Below are 22,904 nucleotides of genomic sequence, written 5' to 3'. Positions count from 1 at the left end.
GTATGTTTTGGATATAGTTTTGTCACCCAGCTTTTGCTATGTCCCTAAATAAAAGCTGATATTTTTTGCAAACCTCATCTCAAGTCTCCCTCTCTTTGGCATTTCAGTGGCTGCGGGAAACTGTTGGAACCTTAGAATACTTTTTCAGAATTGGTCTCCCAAGATCTTCTGAAGCAACGAACCCCTCCATCCTTCTGATATGCAACTACCATCCTTTGTTCTGCTCTTTCCCCCCCTCCTTCTTCCGATAGGTTTTTCTTTCCTGTGTGACGAGCATTCCTGAAACTGTGCTTGGCTCAACCGTTTTAATATTGGGACACTTCCTCTTTGCAAAACCGTCTGATTCAACTGACAATCACAGACGGTCTTTAGCAACACCGAGAAAGTAGAATGGCATCCCACAGGGCTGAAACTCACAATTTCCCCTTTGAAATGTTCCAGGTCCTGTCTTTGGAAAGTCCTCCGTTGTTCCAAAAGTCCCATCAATGTCCCAACAGCTGTAATCTCTTCACCTCTCTCCTATTTACTCTCCTAAAACTGCAAAGCTTTTAGTGTCAGTGATACTGAAATCACGCTTTAAAAAAAAAAAAAAAAAAAACTTTTGCAACACTTTCCTTTTACTATCATGGGTAAATTCTCTGCTTTCATCACAGTTTCCTCCCACAAGGATAGTGTGGATGGAAGGGACCTCACAATTGTAGGAACCGCGGCAACGATTCTCAGATGCTTTGCTAAAGAAAGGACTTCTTTTTCCTTTGGTTTGTGCTGTATCAGTTCCCGTGTTAGTAGGGGAGGAACACATTCACTATGATTGGAAACCTTTTCCCATTTAATGTTTCCTCCAATTTACGTTACCTTTTTGGAAGCACATCACATTCCTTAATGTTCTAGTGCTGGGGACCCTATGGCATTTGTACCAGAGGTGGCACTCACAGCCCTTTCTGTGGGCACATGTGCTGTCACCCCAGCCCAGCTCCCTTGGGGGTTGCACCTCACTTTTAGCTCACCATTGGCTACAGAAGTATAGTACCATCTTGTACCAATTATCTGGACATACCTCTAACAATCTTTGGACCATTATGTTATTATCCACTTTTAATGTCAATACTTTTTAATTATATTTTAATGTTAGTATTTTTTTTAATATAGTGTAAAAACTAATGTGTATTGCTGGTCTTTGACCGTAATAAAGATTTTACTGGTTCCACCACAAAACCGCGGACGACAAAATCACGGTCGACGAAAGCGTGTATGTGATGTCATCACAGCGCGACGAAAAAGATCGAAAAATGTAAAAATAAAGCTAAAACCTTCCCCTAACCCCCCCAAACCTAACCCTAAACCTAACCCTAAACCTAACCCTTAACCTAACCCTAAACCTAACCCTAAACCTAACCCTTAACCTAACGAAAAACCTAATGCTAACCCTTAACCTAACGCTAAACGTAACGCTAACGCTCTAAACCTAACCCTAACCCTTAACCTAACCCTAACCCTAACCCTTAACCTAACGCTTACCTTTATGTGAATCGGCTTGCTTTAATTTAATTTTTATTTCAATTTTTTGATCTTTTTCGTCGCGTTGTGATGACGTCACATACGCGATTTCGTCGACCGCGCTTTTGTGGAACGCGGTTTTGACGGGTCACGGATTTTTGACTTACTTACTTACTTACTCACAAATGCAATTCTGGGTAGCTAAGAAAAGTTAAAGCAGTAAGGTAACCCAAAAGAGGGAAATGTCACATGATTTTCTGACTCTAAACCAAGATTGTAGGACTTGTTTGGAAGTTAAGTATCTTGTTTTTAATTGTCCCGCGAATTCAATGGAGTTTTCTTTAACTGGTCTAAGAATTCCTTCCTTCCTTCCTCCTTTCCTTCCCTTCCTTCCCCCCCCCCCTTCTCTCTTTTGCTATACCTCTCCATGAAATGTCTGTTTATTTCCTGCTTTCATTTATTTGGTTTCCCTTCTGTATGAATACTATTGGAGTCACAAGGTCTAGTGAGATATGACTTATCTTCTTGCAAACCACTCCTAATTGCACTTCCAACTTCCTGCTAGAGAACAAATTACAAGCTACAAAGGTTGCTCAGCCCCATAACTGTCTCTATAGTTACTGCTAACTTCAAGGAAGCAAGATCTCTCAAATTCTCTTCTAAGCAGAAGGTAAGCGGCATGCATTAAATCCTATGTCGATCTTTTTAAAGATTATTTTTCTGTCAATGTTTAAAAGAATTTGAGAGTTGACTAGAGCGATCCATGGAAGGAAATCTACCGACTGTAGCAAAGCTTACTTTATAAAAATTGTAAAATTAAAGACAAGCCTGTGATATGTAGCAAATTGACAAAATGTGCCATATACAATATTTAAAAGGCGTGGACCTACCAAGAGAAAGTGGGCTTCTCAAATATTTCTCTATAAGTTTTAAAAAGTTAGCTAGATGGGAAAATGTTTTACGTACTGTAACCAGCTTAGCTGCAAAAGAAGGAAGTGATATACAAAACTTTGGAAGAACAGGGCTGACTTTCAAACAATGTCGGAGTAAAGTCACCCCTGGAGAATTCTGGGAGTTGAAGCCCACAAGTCATAAAGTTGCCAAGTTTGAAGACCTCTGAGCTAAAGCATCAGGCTAAAAAACCCAGAAGACCATGAATTCTAATCTTGCCTTGCACCCTTGGGCCAGATACTTTATCTCAGCCCTGGGAAGGAGGCAATGGCAAACTCCTTCTGAAAAATCTGGCTTAAAAAACTGCAGGGGCTCATTCAGGCAATCTCCTAAAATCGGACACGATTGTGTGGGGGAAAGTAGCTATGTGGGTTAGGGGAATTTGTGCAAACCACCTCTATTAATTGGAACAAGTGCACTGTGCAAAACTGGAAAATGGATTGTCTCTCTCTGACTGAATGAATAGCAATAGCAGTTAGACTTATATACCGCTTCATAGGGATTTCAGCCCTCTCTAAGCGGTTTACAGAGTCAGCATACTGCCCCCAACAATCCGGGTCCTCATTTTACCCACCTCGGAAGGATGGAAGGCTGAGTCAACCTTGAGCCGGTGAGATTTGAACAGCCGAACTGCAGAATTGCAGTCAGCTGAAGTAGCCTGCAGGGCTGCACTCTAACCACTGCGCCACCTGAATGAAGCATAGGATTGTCAGAAGACACCTTCGTTGCCCTGGGTTCTGGGTTCCTGAATGCTATTTTTTCCCCCTCAAACTAACCAGATGATCAATGGAGATCAAAGGATGTTTATTCGATCAAAAGTTGTAGCTTGGGATAGGTGGGATTGTATAGGTGTTTTTGCTTCAAGATGTAGCCAGTCGTTTATCAATGGAACAGGACAGAACAAAATGTGTGAGCTTACAACAACAGTCCCAGTTCTATCACGGTGAACTTTTGCCTCCTGTGTAACCTTCCTTCTTTCCATATTTGATTAAACCCTGTTTCCTTATCTTAAAAAGTGAAAGCAGATGTCCCTTTATTTAAACACATGTGTCTTAATCTAGAGCTTATTAGCACTAAGCACTTAGACTTATATACTGCTTCATAGCCGAGGTGGCGCAGTGGTTAGGGTGCAGCACTGCAGGCCACTTCAGCTGACTGTTATCTGCAGTTCAGCGGTTCTAATTTTACCGGCTCAAGGTTGACTCAGCCTTCCATCTTTCCGAGGTGGGTGAAATGAGGACCCAGACTGTGGGGGGCGATATGCTGACTCTGTAAACCGCTTAGAGAGGGCTGAAAGGCCTATGAAGCGGTATATAAGTCTAACTGCTATTCCTATTGCTATAGTGCTTTTACAGCCTTCTCTAAGCGGTTTACAGAGTCAGGCTATTGCCAGCAAAAAATCTGGGTCCTCAATTTACCCACCTCGGAAGGATGGAAGGCTGAGTCAACCTTGAGCCTGGTGAGATTCGAACTGCTCAACTGCAGACAGCCAGCAGAAGTAGTCTATAGTACTGTGCTCTAATCATTGCGCCACCTCGGCTCTTTTATGGGTGTGTCATGGGTGTTTTATCTTTCTTACACATGTGTTTTCTATACGTATGTCTTCTTTTACATGGGCATGCTATATGATCTTTCCAATGGAGAAGTCAGCTATTACACTTCTCTGCACTCTAGAAAGAGTGCAGAGAAGAGCAAGGAAGAGGATTAGGGGACGGGAGGCTAAAACACATGAAGAACGGTTGCAGGAGCTGGGCATGTCTAGTTTGATGAGAATAAGGACTAGGGGAGACATGATAGCAGTCTTCCAATATCTCAGGGGTTGCCACAAAGAAGAGGGAGTCAAGCTATTCTCCAAGGCACCTGAGGGTAGGACAAGAAGCAATGGGTGGAAACTAATCAAGGCCGCGCGAGTGATTGTGGGTGCACCCCGGTTCACCCACATAACACCTATCCTCCGCGAGCTGCACTGGCTACCTGTTGATCTCCGTGTGCGCTTCAAGGTGCTTCTTACTACCTATAAAGCCCTTCATGGTAGTGGATCTGCGTACTTGGGAGACCGCCTCCTGCCAATCACCTCCTCTCGACCCATAAGATCCCACAGATTGGGCCTCCTCCGAGTGCCATCTGCCAGCCAGTGCCGGCTGGCAACTACGCGGAGGAGAGCCTTTTCTGTAGCAGCTCCGACCCTCTGGAACGATCTCCCCGTGGAGATTCGTACCCTCACCACCCTTCAGACCTTCCGCACAGCCCTCAAGATCTGGCTATCCCGCCAGGCCTGGGGGTAAAGACCATAATTTGCCCCCGCCCGAATGTTGAATGAATGTTGTTTGATTTTAACTATATACTGTGTTTTTATGTCATTGTATGTCTTCCCCTCCCATAAGTTGTTAGCCGCCCTGAGTCCCCTCAGGGAAAAGGGCGGCCTATAAATAAACGCAACTGAAGGAGAGAAGCAACTTAAAACTAAGGAGAAATTTCCTGACAGTTAGAACAATTAATCAGTGGAACAGCTTCCCTCTAGAAGTTTTGAATGCCCCATCACTGGAAGTCTTTAAGAAGTTGTTGGATAGCCATCTGTCTGAAACGGTATAGGGTTTCCTGCCTAGGCAGGGGGTTGGACTAGAAGACCTCCAAGGTCCCTTCCAACTTTGTTATTCTATTCTACATGGTGAAAATGCTGCCTGTACTTGGTGATTTCCTTTACCTTAACTAATGCGATTAGTGGACAATTAACTCCAAGGATTTCCATTTTAATTTTCTTCAAAGGTTTGTGAGCCAATATTGTTGAAGTACAGGTACCGGTAGTTCAAAGTACATTTGTTTAGTAAGCATTCAGGGTTAAAAGAGCCGAGTGGTTAAATGCAGCACTGCAGGCTACTTCAGCTGACTGCAGTTCTGCAGTTCGGCTGTTCAAATTTCACCGGCTCAGGGTTGACTCAGCTTTCCATCCTTCTGAGCTGAGTAAAATGAGGACCCGGATTGTTGTTGGGGGCAATATGCTGACTCTGTAAACCGCTTAGAGAGGGCTGAAAGCCCTATGAAGCGGTATATAAGTCTAACTGCTAACTGCTATTGCTATTACAAGGGCACTGAAAAAAGTGACATGATTGTTTTTCACAGTTATGATCTTTGCAGCTTCCCCTGATTGTGTGATTAAAAATTCAGATGCTTGGCAATTGATTCATATTTATGACCGTTGCCCTGTCCCAAGGTCAAGTGATCCCCTTTTGCGACCTTCTGACAAGTGGTTAATGGGGAAGCCAGGTTCACTTAGCGACCATGTTTTTAATGTAAATACTGCAGTGATTCAGGAATTAAGGGTCAGGCAGAAGCCAGAGAACTGCTCAAGGAGATCATATAGTAACATCAGTCACTCAAGTCTTCCTAACATCTGCTCTCTTCTAAAACCTTCTCCATAATATCACTCTTCTTCCTCTTATATCTTCAACGGCACCTGCACAGCTGACCTTCTCCGATTATATATACAACCGTTCATTGAATGATCATTTAAAGTAACAACGGCCAGGGGGAAAAGTGACTTATGACCATTTTTCACACTTACGACCATTGCCTCGCGTGATCAAAATCCAGATGCTTGGCAACTGACTCACATTTATGACGGTGGCAGTGTCCCGGGGTCATGTGACGAGCCTTCTGTCAATGGGGAAGCCAGATTCATTTAACAACTGGGTTATGAATTGAAGAACTGCAGTGATTCACTTACCAAATGTGGAAAGGAAAGTCGTAAAACGGGGCAAAACTCACTTAGCAAATTTCTCACTTAGGAACATAAATCTTGGGCTCAATTGTGGCCATAAGACAAGGACGACCTGTACTTACTCTTATTTCTTTTAGTTGGCTTTCTCTTCTTTTGTTAAGACAATTTAGTTTTCCTATACTTTCACATAACACAACCGGAACTTCTTGAAAGCATTCACTTCTGCTTTGGTTGTTTCTAATTTTCTTTTTCCATCTTTAACTCCCCCCCTCCACGCAACCATTTATGGCTGGACATTCCAAATCCTTCTTTCCATTTCAACTTCTGCAACCTCTGCATCTTCATTAACCATTTGCTAGAAAAGACCACGTTGGACCTATCTGGAGGACTTCTGGTCCTTCTGCGGATTTATAATATTTCTTTCCTGATAAAAAAAAGATCCACATGATTATCTTATGGAAGTCATGACAAGATTCTCCTTCTTTTCCATCAGTTGCTTGACACCACTTTCTATTCTGCACTTTCCTTTTCTGATCAAAGTCTCAATCTACAGTTATCCTCGACTTACATGTTCTGACCGAGGCTTCCCAAGAGCACGAAGCAAACTCCTGGTCCCGACAAAAAACCCTTTTATTAATTGACTGTGAATTCTGCTCATTCACATCCGGCAAAGTCTTTCAAGGGAGGATTTACAGTCACAGACCTTATCTGGCTTGGAGAGCTGCCAGGCCGATATCGGCAAAACTTGGCAAGGAGTCTCAGAGAGTCACAAACCAATTAAGCAAACTAATTGTCTCCTGCAAACTCCACTCCCCTTTCGCTCCTCTTTTATTTCCTCTGGGAGGGGCCATTCATCGTCCACCTGTGGCCTTACTCCCAAGTCGACCCCCGTTCTTTAGCTGTTCCCTTCCTCTGGCAACTCTGCCCATGAGCACATGGGGAACAGGCTCCAATTGTTCTTCTGCCTCAGTGATGTCTGACTCTGAAGGCAGCTGATAACTGGCCCCCTCTCTGCCTCCGACGCAGAGCCCTCATCAGATCCTTCCCCAGACTCCAGGACTGGCCCATGTTCTTCCCCAACCTCCTCACTGTCCGAATCTGCTGCTAGCTCTGTTGGCAGGCCACAACATTATGGCCACAATTGGGACCGGGATTTCCATTGCTGAGTAAGACAATTGTTAAGTGAATTTTATGACCATTTTTCTTTGCCTTGGATGTTGAGTGATCACTGCACTTGTTAAGTGTATCACATGGCTATTAATTGAATCCGGGTTTCCCCACTGACTTTGCTTGTCAGAAGCCAGCTGGGGAAGGGACATATTGTGATCACAAGACCCCAAGATGATGCAACTGTCAAAAATGTATGATACAGTTGTCAGGTGACCAAATTTTGATCTTGTGACCATGGGGATTCCATAAAGCTTGTGAGGACTGGTCATAAGTCACTTCCTTCTGTACTGCTGCAATTTTGAACAGTCTTTAAACAAATCATTGTAAATTGAAGTCAATCTGTACAGGGTGGATTTCAGCTTTTCTAGGCTAACATTCTATATCGAAGAGCCGAGGTGGCGCAGTGGTTAAATGCAGCACTGCAGGCTACTTCAGCTGACTGCAGCTCTGCAGTTCGGCTGTTCAAATCTCACCGGCTCAGGGTTGACTCAGCCTTCCATCCTTCCGAGGTGGGTAAAATGAGGACCCGGATTGTTGTTGGGGGCAATATGCTGACTCTGTAAGCCGCTTAGAGAGGGCTGAAAGCCCTATGAAGCGGTATATAAGTCTAACTGCTATTGCTATATGGTCTAATATTTTCAGGTGACCAACATAGGAAACCGGAAATCAAACATCTGGATTTCCACTCAGGATATAAATCTTTTTATCCTGTGGTACAGGGAGTCCTCCACTTACGACCGCAATTGAGCAACAGAATTTCTGTTGCTAAGTGAAATGTTTGTCAAGGGAGCTTGGGCCCCAATCGTAGGACTTTTCTTGCCACCGTTGTTAAGTGAATCGCTGCGGTTGGTAAATTAATAACATGGTTGTTAAGCGACCCGGGCTTTCCCATTGATTTTGCTTGTCAGAAAGTCGCAAAAGTGGGGGTCACAGGGACTCAGCAACCGTCACAAATACGGGTCAGTTGCCAAGCGTCTGAATTTTGGATCATGCGACCATGGGGATGCTGTGATGGTCGTAAGCATGAAAAACTGTCATAAGTTCCTTTCCAAGAAGTTGTCGTAACTTTGAATGGTCACGAAATGAACCGTTATAAGTCGACTGCCTATATAACGCTTTTCATCCTTCCTTGTCATAGGAAAAAAAATTAGAAAAACCAATTGTTTTTCATCAAAAAAAAAATGAAGATCCATATTAAAGCAGCTCTTTTATGAGAAAAAAAAAAAGATTCATCCTTTCACAAAGTTCTGAGTTTACCAAAGATTTCTTCATCAGGGAAGATAATAAAAATATCCCCAGGATGACTGGATGGGAGAACAAGGAACTGAGTTGGGGCTGGGGAATTCTAAAAGCTGAAGTCCATCCATTTTCAATTTACCAAAGTTGAGAAACATTCTTCTATGATGTGCTAGAGTAATTTGCAACCATTAGGTCTTAAAGGTAAAGGTTCCCCTCGCACACATGTGCTAGTCGCTCCCGATTCTAGGGGGCGGTGCTCATCACTGTTTCAAAGCCAAAGAGCCAGTGCCATCTGAAGACGTCTCCGTGGTCTTGTGGCTGGCATGACTAAACGCCAAAGGCGCACGGAACGCTGTTACCTTCCCACCAAAGGTGGTCCCTATTTTTCTACTTGCATTTTTACCTGCTTTTGAACTGCTAGGTTAGCAGAAGCTGGGACAAGTAACTGGAGCTCACTCCGTTATGCGGCGCTAGGGATTCGAACCGCCAAACTGCTGACCTTTCTGATCGACAAGCTCAGCGTTTTAGCCACTGAGCCACTGCATCCGTTAATAAGAACTATTAGGTCTTACTAATACAGAAGTCATGGAAGATTTCATCCATCTTTCTCAAAAATATTACTCGTGGGAATATTCGTTGCAAGGGATGGACCAACAGATTCCCTGTCAAAAAACATTTTCCCCAGCTTTCCTGTCCAAACCATAAAGCCAGCTTAAAGTGGACTCACCTCACTTTTTAAAATTAGGTTCTAAACAGGATTAGTGCTGAGCAGAAAAATTCTGCAACATGTCTACCCGGTCTAAAATCTGTTCGATTTTGAATTGTTTCATCGAAGAGAGTTTTGGAGAAATGTTCAGAAATGAGTGCCCCATTTTGGCAACTGGGCGTTCATAGGTTTGGACAAGGGATATATATATATATAATTTTTGTTTCACTGTCTGGACATCTCTGCCATTTCAAGCAACCTCTTTGACGCCCAATATTATTCCTGAAAAAGTTTATGAGTAGAGTTTAGAAGACTTACAGAGTTCTTTTCTCCCCAGAAAGATTACTACAACTTTTATTAAAGGAAGACCCATTCTTGATAAACTGGAAGTATTCAATTAAATTAGATAATCACCTGATTTCTCTTCCTGCCACCACCCAGAAGCTATTTTTGCAAGATGGAAAAACGGTCGCTTTTATGGCCGTCCATTTATTTTATACCTCTCACTTGCAAGTTATAAAAGAAATGAACTTTTAGCAAAGATAAGAGGGCCGAGCACTGGGAGTACAATAACTTATGGTTTATTTCCAGCAATAAAGTAATTACTCTATTGTGAATTAGGGCAGAGAAGGGACTTCCTTCATTAAGGTAGCTAAGTTTTCAGCATTTTGAATACTTTCAAGGTTATGATTTTCCCAGGTGAAATGAACTAGTCCGAACCGGTAGGAACCCACTTCTGTTCCTGCCACTCTGTTACTCCTTTCCTTTCCTTTCCTTCCTCCCGTTGCCAATTCCCCCTTTCTCCTTTCTCGCCTGCATTTTATGGCAGAATACCAGGGAAGCAAGATATGCCGAAGACACCCTGACCCTGGGTGTTGGCTAAGGAAAAGAAACCACTTCTTAGCAATGGGATTTAATTGTTTGCTGAGAGATAGTAGGCAATGTTTTAATTATTTGGCAGCTCTGTTTGTTAACCACCTTTAGTAAACTGGGTGTCTTACAATTGGAAAGGACTGGAAAACAAATGAACTAAAAATAAAACAGAGTGAAACTTGGAACAGTGAATAGAGTTATAGAGTAAAGGAACAAAGGTATAACAAGGGCAGGCATTACATAAACCATTCAGAAATCTTTCTTGGCAAGTTCATGCAGAATTCAAGAAATCTGGCCAGAGGGGAAACCAGGTCTTCAAGGCCCTGAAGAAGGTCAGCACGCTCAGGACATCTGAAACTTGCAAAAAATAATGTCCCATGGGAGGCTTTAGAGCAGTGTTTCTCAACCTTGGGGACTTTAAGTCTTGTGGACTTCAACTCCCAGCTGTGCTGGCTGGGGGATTCTGGGAGTTGAAGTCCACAGGACTTAAAGTCACCAAGGTTGAGAAACGCTGCTTTAGAGACAGAGAAAAGACATTTCCTGGGTTCCTCGGGAATGTTCATAGAAGGAACCTGAGCCTGCTCACCTGTCCAGATCTCATGGGACAAATTGAGACAATTGGAGACAGGTAGTCCCACAGAAAACTCTGCCTTGGGCCATGAAGAGCTTTGTTGTTGTTAGTTGCGAAGTCGTGTCTGACCCATTGCGACCCCATGGACAATGTTCTTCTAGGCCTTGCTGTCCTCTACCATCCTCCGGAGTCCATTTAAGCTCACACCTACTGCTTTGGTGACTCCATCCATCCGAGCATATCTATTCATTTCTCATGACACTTCCTTTAACAAACCATGGTGGTTTAGTGGCTAAGACGCTGAGCTTGTCAATCAGAAAGCTCGGCAGTTCGGCAGTTCGAATCCCCAGCGCCGCGTAACGGAGTGAGCTCCCGTTACTTGTTCCACCTTCTGCCATCCTAACAATTCGAAAGCACGTGAAAAATGCAAGTAGAAAAATAGCAACCGCCTTTAGTGGGAAGGTAACAGTGTTCCATGCGCCTTGGGCCGAGGTGGCGCAGTGGTTAGAGTGTAGTACTGCAGGCCACTTCAGCTGACTGTTATCTGCAGTTCAGCGGTTCAAATCTCACCGGCTCAAGGTTGACTCAGCCTTCCATCCTTCCGAGGTGGGTGAAATGAGGACCCAGACTGTGGGGGCAATATGCTGACTCTGTAAAAAACCGCTTAGAGAGGGCTGAAAGCCCTATGAAGTGGTATATAAGTCTAACTGCTATTGCTATTGCTATTAGTCATGCCAGCCATATGACCACAGAGAACATCGTCAGCGCTGGCTCTTCGGTTTTGAAACGGAGATGAGCACTGCCCCCTAGAGTCGGGAACGACTAGCACTTATGTGCGAGGGGAACCTTTACCTTTACTTTAATAAACCTTAGTTTATCCCTTGTTTGCATTTATTTCAAGTTTTCTGGCAGTGGCTTCATTACAAAGCCACTAACTTTTCCACACTGGCTGAGCTTCCCGCTGTTGACGTGATCCTGGGCCATTTACAAAATGATAAAAAGATAAGATAAGGCCTTTGAAATAAAAAAAAGATTACATAGAGACTGAAAACCATGAGGATGGCTGACACCATAGTCTTCTCTCTATCACATGGGCCACCCACAACATAAAGCAGCCTCATCAGCCTCATGCCCACAAGGAATGCCACGCTGGAGATATTCTTGAGATATAGCTGGGATTCTTGACCTTTAAGCTGTTCTGACTCCAACTCCCAGAATCCTTTGGTCAGCATCTTGCCTAGATAACTCTGAGAGCTGATGTTCACTCAGATCAAAGTTGAGAAACACAGGGATAGATTAATATAATCCTAATATGGTTTAAACCCAACACATTCCTCAAACAGGTATAGCCAACACTTCTAGTAACAAACCGTCTTTAAAGGTAAAGGTAAATGTTCCCCTTGCACATATGTGCTAGTCATTCCTGACTCTAGAGGGCGTTGCTCATCTCAGTTTCAAAGCCGAAGAGCCAACACTGTCCGAAGACATCTCCATCGTCATGTGGCCAGCATGACTCAACGCCGAAGGCGCACGGAACGCTGTTACCTTCCCACCAAAGATGGACCCTACTTTTCTACTTGCATTTTTACATGCTTTCGAACTGCTAGGTTGGCAGCAGCTGGGACAAGTAACGGGAGCTCGCTCCGTTATGCGGCACTAGGGATTCAAACCGTCGAACTGCCGACCATTCTGATTGACAAGCTCAGTATCTTAGCTGCTGAGCCACTGCATCCCTTAAACGGTCTTTAGATCTTCTCAAAAGGATCTATATGGATATGAAGTGAATTCCTTGAATTGAGCTAGCTCAAGAGTCTCTAACTCTTGGCCACTTTAAGACTTGTGGGCTTCAATTCTCAGAATTCCTCAACCTGGCTGGGGAATTCTGGGAGTTGAAGTCCACAAGTGTTAAAGTTGCCAAGAGTTGGAGACCCCTGAGCTAGCTAGCACATTAGGGTATTGGTTAGAATTATTTATTTAACTTTAAAATGTCATTTGTTTTCTCTTCTTCTGAATTAGGAGACCTCAAGATGAATCCTCACGTGGTTATGAGCCAGCCACAGATGGTAGTAACTCAACATCAAAGCCCCGAATGGCAAACCGGCTTATTCGATTGTTTCAATGACTGTGGAGTGTGTGAGTAACTATGTATACATATCTCAGGGTGGAGATAGTTGTAGACTTGTTGGAATGCTTGAGTAAATCTTGGACCAAATACGTCCTCAAACATGACATTTTCCTTGTCATTGTGATCATGTTTACTAAAGGTAGGGCTATTGTACAAGGTCAGTGTGTTATCTGGAAATAAACACCATTTAAAAAATATCATTAGATGAATCGCTACCATGCTACAAAAGGCAACTTCTGTTTTAACCATATTTGTTCCTACAGCAGGAATGTTTTACTACCGTTCCCATGGGCATGGTTTTGTGGGCATGGCAGGGGAAGGATATTGCAAAATCTCCATTCCCTCCCACTCCAGGGGAATAGAATAGAATTACAGAGTTGGAAGGGACCTTGGAGGTCTTCTAGTCCAACCCCCTGCTTAGGCAGCAAACCCTACACCACTTCAGACAAATGATTATCCAACATCTTCTTAAAAACTTCCCAGTCTTGGAGCATTCACAACTTCTGGAGGCAAGTTGTTCCACTGATCAATTGTTTTAACTGTCAGGAAATTTCTCCTCAATTCCAAGTTGCTTCTCTCCTTGATTAGTTTCCACCACTGGTGGGATTCAAATATTTTAATAACCGGTTCTCTGCCCTAATGACCAGCTGAGTAGGCAGGGCTCAGTGGTCATGTGACTGTGTGGGTATGGCCAATTCAATGTCACTCAGGTCGATGGGCGCTTCACGTTAGCTGTTACAATGGTAATAAGGGTTAACCGGAGAGGCAGTTTCTGTAAGCAGGGCAATAAAGATTAGGCTAGAAACAACACCAGAATGTTCCCTTCCTGCCTTCCTTACAGGATTAGCCCTGTAAAGTGGAAAAACACAAAAGGAGATTTCTTCCAACAACCGGTTCTCCGAACTGCTTAGAAAGTTACCAACCGGTTCTCCCGAATGGGTGCAAACTGGCTGAATCCCACCACTGGTTTCCACCCATTGCTTCTTGTTCTGCCCTCAGGTGCTTTGGAGAATAGTTTGACTCCCTCTTCTTTGTGGCAATCCCTGAGATATTGGAAGACTGCTATCGTGTCTCCTTTTGCAGAATCCTTGCAGAAGGATACTCCAAAATCCCCATTCCCTCCCCACTCCTGGGGGGAAAGGTTACTGCAAAATCCTCATTCCCTCCCGACCCCACTAACCTATTTTCCAGCTCTATTCTCCTGTTCAGGGCAACAAAAGAAGATTGGCTGGGAGGCAGCGGGCGATTTGCCGGTTCTCCGAACTACTCAAAATGCCCACTACCAGTTCTCCAGAACCTGTCAGAACTGGCTGAATACTACCTCTGTCCTACAGGCATGCTTTCAGTTAGATAAAATGGCCCTTGTATCAGGTTTGCAAATGATAACAACTTACAGCGCCAGGCACCACAGATAGAATTAGAATTAGAATTAGAATAAGTTTATTTATAGGCCGCCCTTTTCCCTGAGGGGACTCAGGGCGGCTAACAACTTATATGGGAGGGGATACATACAATAACATATAACATAACACGTAATTAAAAGAATAAACAACATTCATTCAGCATTCGGGTGGGGGCGAATTATAATCTTTACCCCCAGGCCTGACGGGATAGCCAGGTCTTGAGGGCTGCGCGGAAGGTCTGAAGGGTGGTGAGGGTACGAATCTCCACGGGGAGATCGTTCCAAAGGGTCGGAGCTGCTACTGAAAAGGCTCTCCTCCGCGTAGTCACCAGTCGGCACTGGCTGGCAGATGGCACTCGGAGGAGGCCTAATCTGTGAGATCTTATAGGTCTCAAGGAGGTAATTGGCAGGAGGCGGTCTCTCAAGTACCCAGATCCACTACCATGAAGGGCTTTGTGGGTGGTAAGAAGCACCTTGAAGCGCACACGGAGATCAACAGGTAGCCAGCGCAGCTCGCGGAGGATAGGTGTTATGTGGACGAACCGAGGTGCACCCACAATCACTCGCGCGGCCGCATTCTGGACTAGCTGAAGCCGCCGGATGCTCTTCAAGGGCAGCCCTATGTAGAGCACGTTGCAGTATTCCAGCCTAGAGGTCACGAGGGCGCGATAGAAGTGTGAACAGAGGCTCCTTCCAGAAAAAAAAAATACTCTTCAAATTTTATTTATTACATGAATGTGTTTCTCAATAGATTTCCGTTAGTGTGAAGATGAGTTCCCCTTTTAAGCAATTTTGGAATAACAAGGGGAAATCCATCTCATTCACCAATTTAATGTTGATTTGGCTCTTGTGGACAAAGGATAAATAAATAAAACAGTAGATGTGAAGTATGCATGGCCTTTTGCTTCCACTTAGCAGTGGTTCCCAAACTTGGCAACTTTAAGACTTGTGGACTTCAACTCCCAGAATTCTCCAGCCAGCTGGCTGGAGAATTCTGGGAGTTGAAGTCCACAAGTCTTAAAGTTGCCAAGTTTGGGAACCACTGACTTATGGTTGTTTTTTTAAAATTGACTTTTACTTAAAAGATGCTATAACTTATGCGTTTTTTTACTGTTGTGCCTCCAAGAAAACTACAGGAATTTTATAGCAATGATGGGAACTAAAAACTGAAAGCAAGGAAAGATAGACCCATTTACAACTGCCTTATGCAACTTTTCTCAACCTAGTAGCCTCTAGAGCCGCGATGGCAAACCTATGGCACGCATGCCACGGGTGGCATGGGGGCCATTTCTGAGGTGTCAGTTCCAGCACATATGAGCATGCTGGCCAGCTGATTTTCGGCCATTTTTTGCCCTCCAGAGGCTTCAGGAAAACCTCCTGAAGCCTCTGGAGGGAGAAAAATGGCCCAATGGGCAACCTGGAAGTCCATTCCTGAACTTCCGGTTTGTGTGTTGGGCCTAGAAAGCCTAGAAAGGTAGGTGGGCCTGGTGGTCATGTGACTAGATGGGCGTGGCCAACTCAAGGTCACTCAGGTCAATGGGCGCTTCGCCTTAGCGGTTACAATGTAATAAGGGTTAACCGGAGAGGCAGTTTCTGTAAGCAGGGCAATAAAGATTAGGCTAGAAACAACACCAGAATGTTTCCTTCCTACCTTCCTTACAGGATGAGCCCTGTAAAGTGGAAAAAAACAAAAGGAGATTTCTTCCAACAATCAGTTCTCTGAACTACTTAGAAAGTTACCAACCAGTTCTCCCAGATAGGTGCAAACTGGCTGAATTCCACCACTGTATCGGGCCCACCGGAAGTCAGAAAAAGGGCCATTTCTGGCCCCTGGAGGTGTGGGGGAGGTCATTTTTGCCCTCCCCAGGCTCCAAAAAGGCCGTGCGCACATGCGTGGGGTAGCAGGGGGTGGCACGCATGCATGCTCAGGAGGCACGGCATGGGAGGCATTAAATTATGGGGGCAGGCAACGATAGCATGAGCATGTGTGCTTTTGACATCACTGTTCTAGAGCAAGGGCATCAAACTTAAGGCCTGGGGGCTGGATCTGGCCTGCGGGGCCACCCTGGAATCAGTGAAGATTTAGCCTGCAGGAGGCTGTCACAGCCGAAAACGGAGCTCGGGAGCCCGTTTTCTCTGGCAGAGCAGTCGGGCCACCACAGGCACCCCCAACACCAATGATGTCAAGCTGGCCACACCCAGTTCCAGCTTCACCCACACCGGTACCCTGAGGTCAAACACAACCCTGATGCGGCCCTCAATGAAATCAAGTTTGACACTCCTGCTCTAGAGCAGAGGTGGAGAACGGTGGCCCTTTTATGACTTGTGGACTTCAACTCCCAGAGGTCCTGAGTCAGCAATGTTGAAATCCGCAAGTCATAAAAGGGCCATAGTTCCCCACGTCTGCTCTAGAGCCATGTTTCTCAATCTTGTTATCAAACTTGATAACATTAAGAGGTGTGGACTACAATTCTCAGAATTCTCCAGGCACCATATGTGAATCTTAGCAGAAATTTTGAGTAGTTGAGAGAATTGGCAAATACCACCTCTGGCTGGCGTCAGAATGTGGTGGGAATGGAGATTTTGCAATATCCTTTACCCTGCCACACCCACCAAGCCACGCTCACGGAACTGGTAGTTTTAAATTTTAAATTTCACCACTGATCTAATCCCTTCTTATTTATAAGATACTAGATATAGCCGTCTGCTCACTCTCAGTGACTCTGGGTGGTAATAAAAACCCAATAGGAAAACAATAAAAATAAATCCCCCATCCCCATGGTGATAACAAGGAATGAAAGAACCCATTTGATGGGCTCCATCTCACTCCATCCCCAGGCTCATTGGCAAAACCAGATCTTCATGGTGAAAGAGTTTTAAAATGAGTGCCAGTCTAATCTGCAGGGATGGTGTTCCATAGAGAGGGAGCCACCACGGAGAAGGCCCTTTTTATGGGTCCCACTAGACGTAACTTCTTAGAAGAGAGGACCCATAACATTCCCTACCTCCCCATTCTAGTGGGTCCGGTGGATGCAACTAGATGGTCCTTCAGATAACCTCATCCTGAGTAGAGTAGAGTAGAGTAGAGTAGAGTAGAGTAGAGTAGAGTAGAGTAGAGTAGAGTAGAGTAGAGTAGAGTAGAGTAGAGTAGAGTAGAGTAGAACAGAACAGAACAGAACAGAACAGAACAGAACAGATGGAATGGGATATGAATGGAATAGGATATGAATGGAATGGAATAGAGCAGATGGAATGGGATATGAATGGAATATAATATGAATGGAATGGAATGGAATAGAATAGAATAGAATAGAATAGAATAGAATGGGATATGAATGGAATAGAATAGAATGGGATATGAGTGGAATAGAATAGAATAGAATAGAATAGAATAGAATAGAATAGAATAGAATAGAATAGAATAGAATAGATGGAATGGAATATGAATGGAATGGAGTGGAATAGAATAGAATAGAATAGAATAGGATAGGATAGGATAGGATAGGATATGAATGGAATAGAATAGAATAGAATAGAATAGATGGAATGGAATATGAATGGAATAGAATAAAATAGAATAGAATAGAATAGAATAGAAAAGAAAAAGAATTCTTTATTGGCCAAGCGCGATTGGACACACAAGGAATTTGTCTTCGGTGCATAAGCTCTCAGTGTACATAAAAAAATACATTCACCAAGAATCATAAGATTCAACACTTAGTGATAGTCATAGGATAATAAATAAGCAATCAAAATCATACTGGGGAACTAAACAAAGCAATTTTAATTGTAAAGATACAATCAACAAGGTTATAATCCTAAATGGGAGGAGATTGGTAATAGGAAGGATAAGAAGAAGAATAGCAATGCAATCTTAGTGAATAGTTTCACAGTGTTGTGGGAATTCGTTGCTTAGCAGAGTAATGGCATGCGGGGGGGGGGGAACTGTCCTTGTGTCTAGTTGTTCTGGTGTTCAATGCTCTACAGCGTAGTTTTGAGGGTAGAAGTTGAAACAATTTATGTCCAAAATGTGAGGTGTCTGTAGACGTTGGCAACTTGTTTCATAAAGAGCATGTGGTACTCTCTGGGAGGGAAATCTCTCTATGGGCTGACCTTACTATATATCAACTCTAAACTTTACCCAGATGATATTTCCAAAGGTTTCTCCTCCTTTTTCCTAGGTGTCTGTGGATTGTTTTGTACACTCTGTTTGGGATGCCAAGTTGCCGCAGATATGGATGAATGCTGTCTCTGTGGCCCAAGCATGGCCCTTAGATCTGTCTATCGGACAAAATACGGCATTCCGGTGAGTAGAGGATCTCTAAAGTACTTCCTTCCTGTTTTCATTTGGATCTTGCAAATCTCTGCTTTAACCTGGTTGGCTATGGAGATTGTCAATCATCCAAGTCACGGTTGTCCCAAAGGTGCTTTCCCAAGAGATAATTGGATTTTCTTGGTTTTTTTTCTTTGAAAACATTCCGTTTCTCATCCAAAAAGGCTCAAGCTCAATCCCTCCAAGACGGAGTGGCTGTGGTTTCCGTCATCCTGATTTGTGCATCTTGTTCCATCTTTGATGATAGGGGGAGAAATTTTAGCCCACTCAGAGAGGGCCCGCAATCTGGGCGTCCTCCTGGATACGCGGCTTAGTTTAGAAGAACACCTGACAGCCATGACCAGGGGAGCCTTTTACCAGGTTCGCCTGGTACATCAGTTGCACCCCTTCCTAAGCCTGGATCGGGATGCTCTGTGCACAGTCACTCATGCCCTCGTCCTTTCTCGCCTGGACTACTGTAACACTCTACATGGGGCTGCCCTTGAAGAGCACCCGGAGGCTTCAACTGGTCCAGAATGCGGCTGCGCGGGTTGTCATGGGGGCACCTAGGTGCTCCCATGTTACACCCCTTTTAGGCGGCCTGCACTGGTTGCCGGTTGTCTTCTGGGTGCGATTCAAGGTACTAATTATGACCTTTAAAGCGCTCCATGGCTTAGGCCCAGGATACCTGCGAGACCACCTACTGCCACCGGTAGCCTCCCACCGTCCAGTGCGATCCCACAGAGTTGGCCTCCTCAGGGTGCCGTCGGCCAGACAGTGTCGGCTAGCGACCCCCAGGGGGAGAGCCTTCTCTGTGGGAGCGCACTGGACGGAATGAGCTGCCCCCGGAACTTCGTATAATCCCCGACCTCTGGTCCTTCCGACGCGCCCTAAAAAGTTGGCTTTTCCAGCAAGCCAGCCTGGCCTCAACAAAACAAAACAAAATTATTGATCATTGTTAATTTTAATTCGAATTTTTTTTCAAAAAATGTTATTGTCAATTCTAATTGGGTTTGTTGGGATATTCTATTTAATTTTTTTTAAACTTTTGTATTGTGTGTTTCTTTTAATGTTGTACGCCGCCCTGAGTCCTTAGGAGAAGGACAGCATACAAATCTAATAAACCAAACCAAACCAACCAAAAAGCTTCTTCAGTTTTGAAGAACTGAAGCTTGTTGGATGAGAAGTGAAACCTTTTTAAAGATTTTTTTTTTAAAGGAAAAAAATATTTAAAAAATAAATGAATAAAAACCCAAGAAAGTCTAAGTTTCCTTTTGAAAAAGCATCTTTGAGATGTTAACCTGATTCTTGAATTAACCCTTTTCTGAATTTGTACAATGTGTTAAATGCATTGTACAAATTCTTCAGCGATGGGTTCTCTGCCCGGTTGCTGGGTGGGCGTGGCCATGGTGGGCGTGGCCAAGTAAGCCTCCTGCACCACAGCAGGGCTTTTCTTGAGCCTCCGGGAGGGTGAAAACGGCTTCCCCTGGGCTCTGGAGGCCCATTTTTGGTCTTCTGGAATTTCCAGAGGCCCATTTTTTTGTCCTCCCCGAGCCTCCGCATGGGCCTTGTACTTACCTGGCATCCAAAACGGGCCGCGTAGAGACTCCTGAGAGGGAAAGTGGGCAGGGCCAGCCAGGGGTTCGATTTGCGGGTTCTGCGAACTCCGGACATCCTTGGCTAGAGGATCGCCCGAACCCGTGCGAACCCTAAGCAGCCCACCCCATTTTAAATAGCAAAGGAAGCAGAGTGTGGATTTTCACAACACTTTGTGGAGAGAAGCCACAAACAGCAAAGAAATGCAGGATATATGATTCTGACCATTTCAGTTTTTCGTTGTTGAGATTCTATTCAATTTGAATTTTGTAAGTTTTTTTTTTCCCTGACTCAGATCTGATTGGCTGGATTTGAATTTTTTAACAAAAGGTTGTTGTTGTTTTTTACCAAAATGACATGTTGATATTTCATTGATATTTCTATAAACTTATACCAACCCAGTTTGTGTACAGAATTTTCCTAACGGGATGTTTTATATTCGACATTCCTCTAAGTTTACCTCTTTTTTCATCGGTGAACTATATTGCTAAATTAGGGGAAAGGGTGAATTTCATAATAGTAACTTTGGATCTGTGTGTAACAGTGGTGGGATTCAATTTTTTTTAATACCGGCTCTGTGGGTGTGGCTTGGTGGGCGTGGCTTGGTGGGCCTGGCAAGGGAAGGATACTGCAAGATCCCTATTCCCTCCCCACTCCAGGGGAAGGATACTGTAAAATCTTCATTCCCTAGTCCTCAGCTAGGACTCGGGAGACAGACAATAGAATGGGGCGTGGCCAGTCAGAGGTGGTATTTACCGGTTCTCTGAACTACTCAAAATTTCCGCTACCGGTTCTCCAGAACTGGTCAGAACCTGCTGAATACCACCTCTGTTGTGTGTAGTTCAGAAATCAGCCACTTGGCATACACATACCGAACAAAAACCGAAAGATGAAATATCTCTAAAGATTAAATATCTCTAAATATAATCAGTTGCTTTTGGGGGGATTATCTATATTAATTAATTAATTAATTAATTAAGTAGTGCATGTAGCCCCCAAAAGCCAATTAATTAATTAATTAATTAATTTTGGGGCTTGAATGTATTAATGTATTAATGTATTAATGTATTAATGTATTGGTTTATTGGTTTATTGGTTTATTGGTTTATTGGTTTATTGGTTTATTGGTTTATTGGTTTATTGGTTTATTGGTTTATTGGTTTATTGGTTTATTGGTGTATTGGTGTATTGATTTATTAAGAAACTGGAGGACTCTTTCCAGAATTGTGAAATTCAAGAATTCTCAGCAGTGACTATCTTGGCTGGGGACTTCTGAAATTTCAAATCCATACATCTAAATGACGAGCAGTTGGAGAAGGGTGTTCTACATTCTGAAATGTTCATGCATGCCATGTCCGACATATGAACAGCCCTTGAGCATTTCATTGGTTTATCATGTGACTGTCTCATCTACTTGAAAGAATCATTCTGTTCTTAACCCATCTTTCTGCTTAAACAGGGATCCCTCGTGTCTGACTTTTGTGCAACAACATTTTGCACTCTCTGTAGTCTTTGCCAGCTCAAGAGAGACATCAACCAACGAAAAGACAGGGGAATCTTCTAAGAAGGTTGGTTTTAAATCACTGGGCATAACATGCTAAGCCTCAGGCGTGCAATCAGAGAAGCTAGGGAAGAATTGCAATAGGATAGAAAAGTGCTCTAATGGAATCACAAATTCATAGGATTAGTTAAGTATGCTAATATTTGGACAATATTTTCAACGAAAGAGTAAAAAATGTTTTAAAAGTAGTAAAATACCCCCCTGCACCCCCCACCCCCCAACTAAAAGAATTAGAAATGTTTTTGACATCCTCTGAATTTTCTCTTTTCTGTTTCAGGTTTGGCTGTATTCAGCAGTGCGTGTCCTACCATCTCAAATCAATTTTATGCTTCCCAAATTATCTTTCGTAATCAAACCAAATCGTTCCTTGAAATGATTCCCAGTAAATTCGTTCTGTGCAAGATAATACACCAGATACAAAATAATACAGCATTTTGAAATGTGTGTAGTTTTCTTATTGGAAACTAGCCGACGTTGCGCAGGGATTTATTTATAAGGGGAAAATGTCCAGACCAAATGTAATTTCTAATGTTGGATTTTCCCCCTTACCAAAGGGAGCACCTTTGTGGAATACTGTGAAGCCGTTACCGTGGCAACTCCACTGCACTGCCCAGTAGAAGCCATTTTAAGGCACAACAGGCTGTATCTTAACAGAACACACTCCCAGAAGGGTTTTAGGGGTGTCTTACTCCCCACAATATTTTTCTCCAGAGGGTAAGTCATCTGTGTATCAAGTTTGATTGAAATTGCTCAAGGGGTTCCAGAGTTATGCTGGAATACACACACAAACACACACACACGTTTAACAGATGAGTCTTATACTCCGAAAAATACCGTAATACATACAAAGGCCAAGATCCTTAGATGTATTTAGGTGGCGGATGTCTTGTACAAATAGGCAGGGGTGGGATCCTACCGGTTTAACAATCAGTTCGCTCGAACCGATAGAATCCCACCCCTGATGAAAGGCATGGGTTCCTAAATACCTGCAGTGAACCTATTAGTTTAATCATCTTGTCTGCTTTGTTGTGCAAAGGATAGAAAATAGAGTAATAGTTTTGGAAGGGAGCTTGCATGTCTTCTAATCCAACCCCTTGCTCGAGCAGGAGACCCAATACCATTTCAGACAAATGGTGGTCCTGTCTCTTTTTGAAAGCCTCCAGTGAAGGCGCACCCACAATGT

At 43.7% G+C, this 22,904-nt stretch overlaps 1 protein-coding gene across 1 annotated transcript; it reads left to right on the top strand.

Annotated features, from left to right (window-relative positions):
* Window positions 1–2,062: 2,062 nt before the first annotated feature.
* On the top strand, window positions 2,063–22,165 carry LOC148043775 (placenta-specific gene 8 protein-like). The gene is made up of 5 exons (XM_087724042.1): window positions 2,063–2,167; window positions 12,742–12,858; window positions 18,434–18,558; window positions 21,620–21,728; window positions 21,999–22,165. The coding sequence occupies exons 2-4, from the start codon at window positions 12,753–12,755 to the stop codon at window positions 21,722–21,724; spliced, it is 336 nt and encodes a 111-aa protein (XP_087580168.1). The 5' UTR covers window positions 2,063–2,167; window positions 12,742–12,752; the 3' UTR covers window positions 21,725–21,728; window positions 21,999–22,165.
* The last annotated feature ends 739 nt before the right edge of the window (window positions 22,166–22,904 follow it).

Source organism: Thamnophis sirtalis, unplaced genomic scaffold (assembly GCF_051295495.1).
Source record: "Thamnophis sirtalis isolate CommonGarterSnake01/CBP01778 unplaced genomic scaffold, rThaSir2_p1.2 scaffold_10, whole genome shotgun sequence".
NCBI lineage: Eukaryota > Metazoa > Chordata > Lepidosauria > Squamata > Natricidae > Thamnophis > Thamnophis sirtalis.
This window is presented reverse-complemented; position numbering and strand designations above follow the sequence as displayed.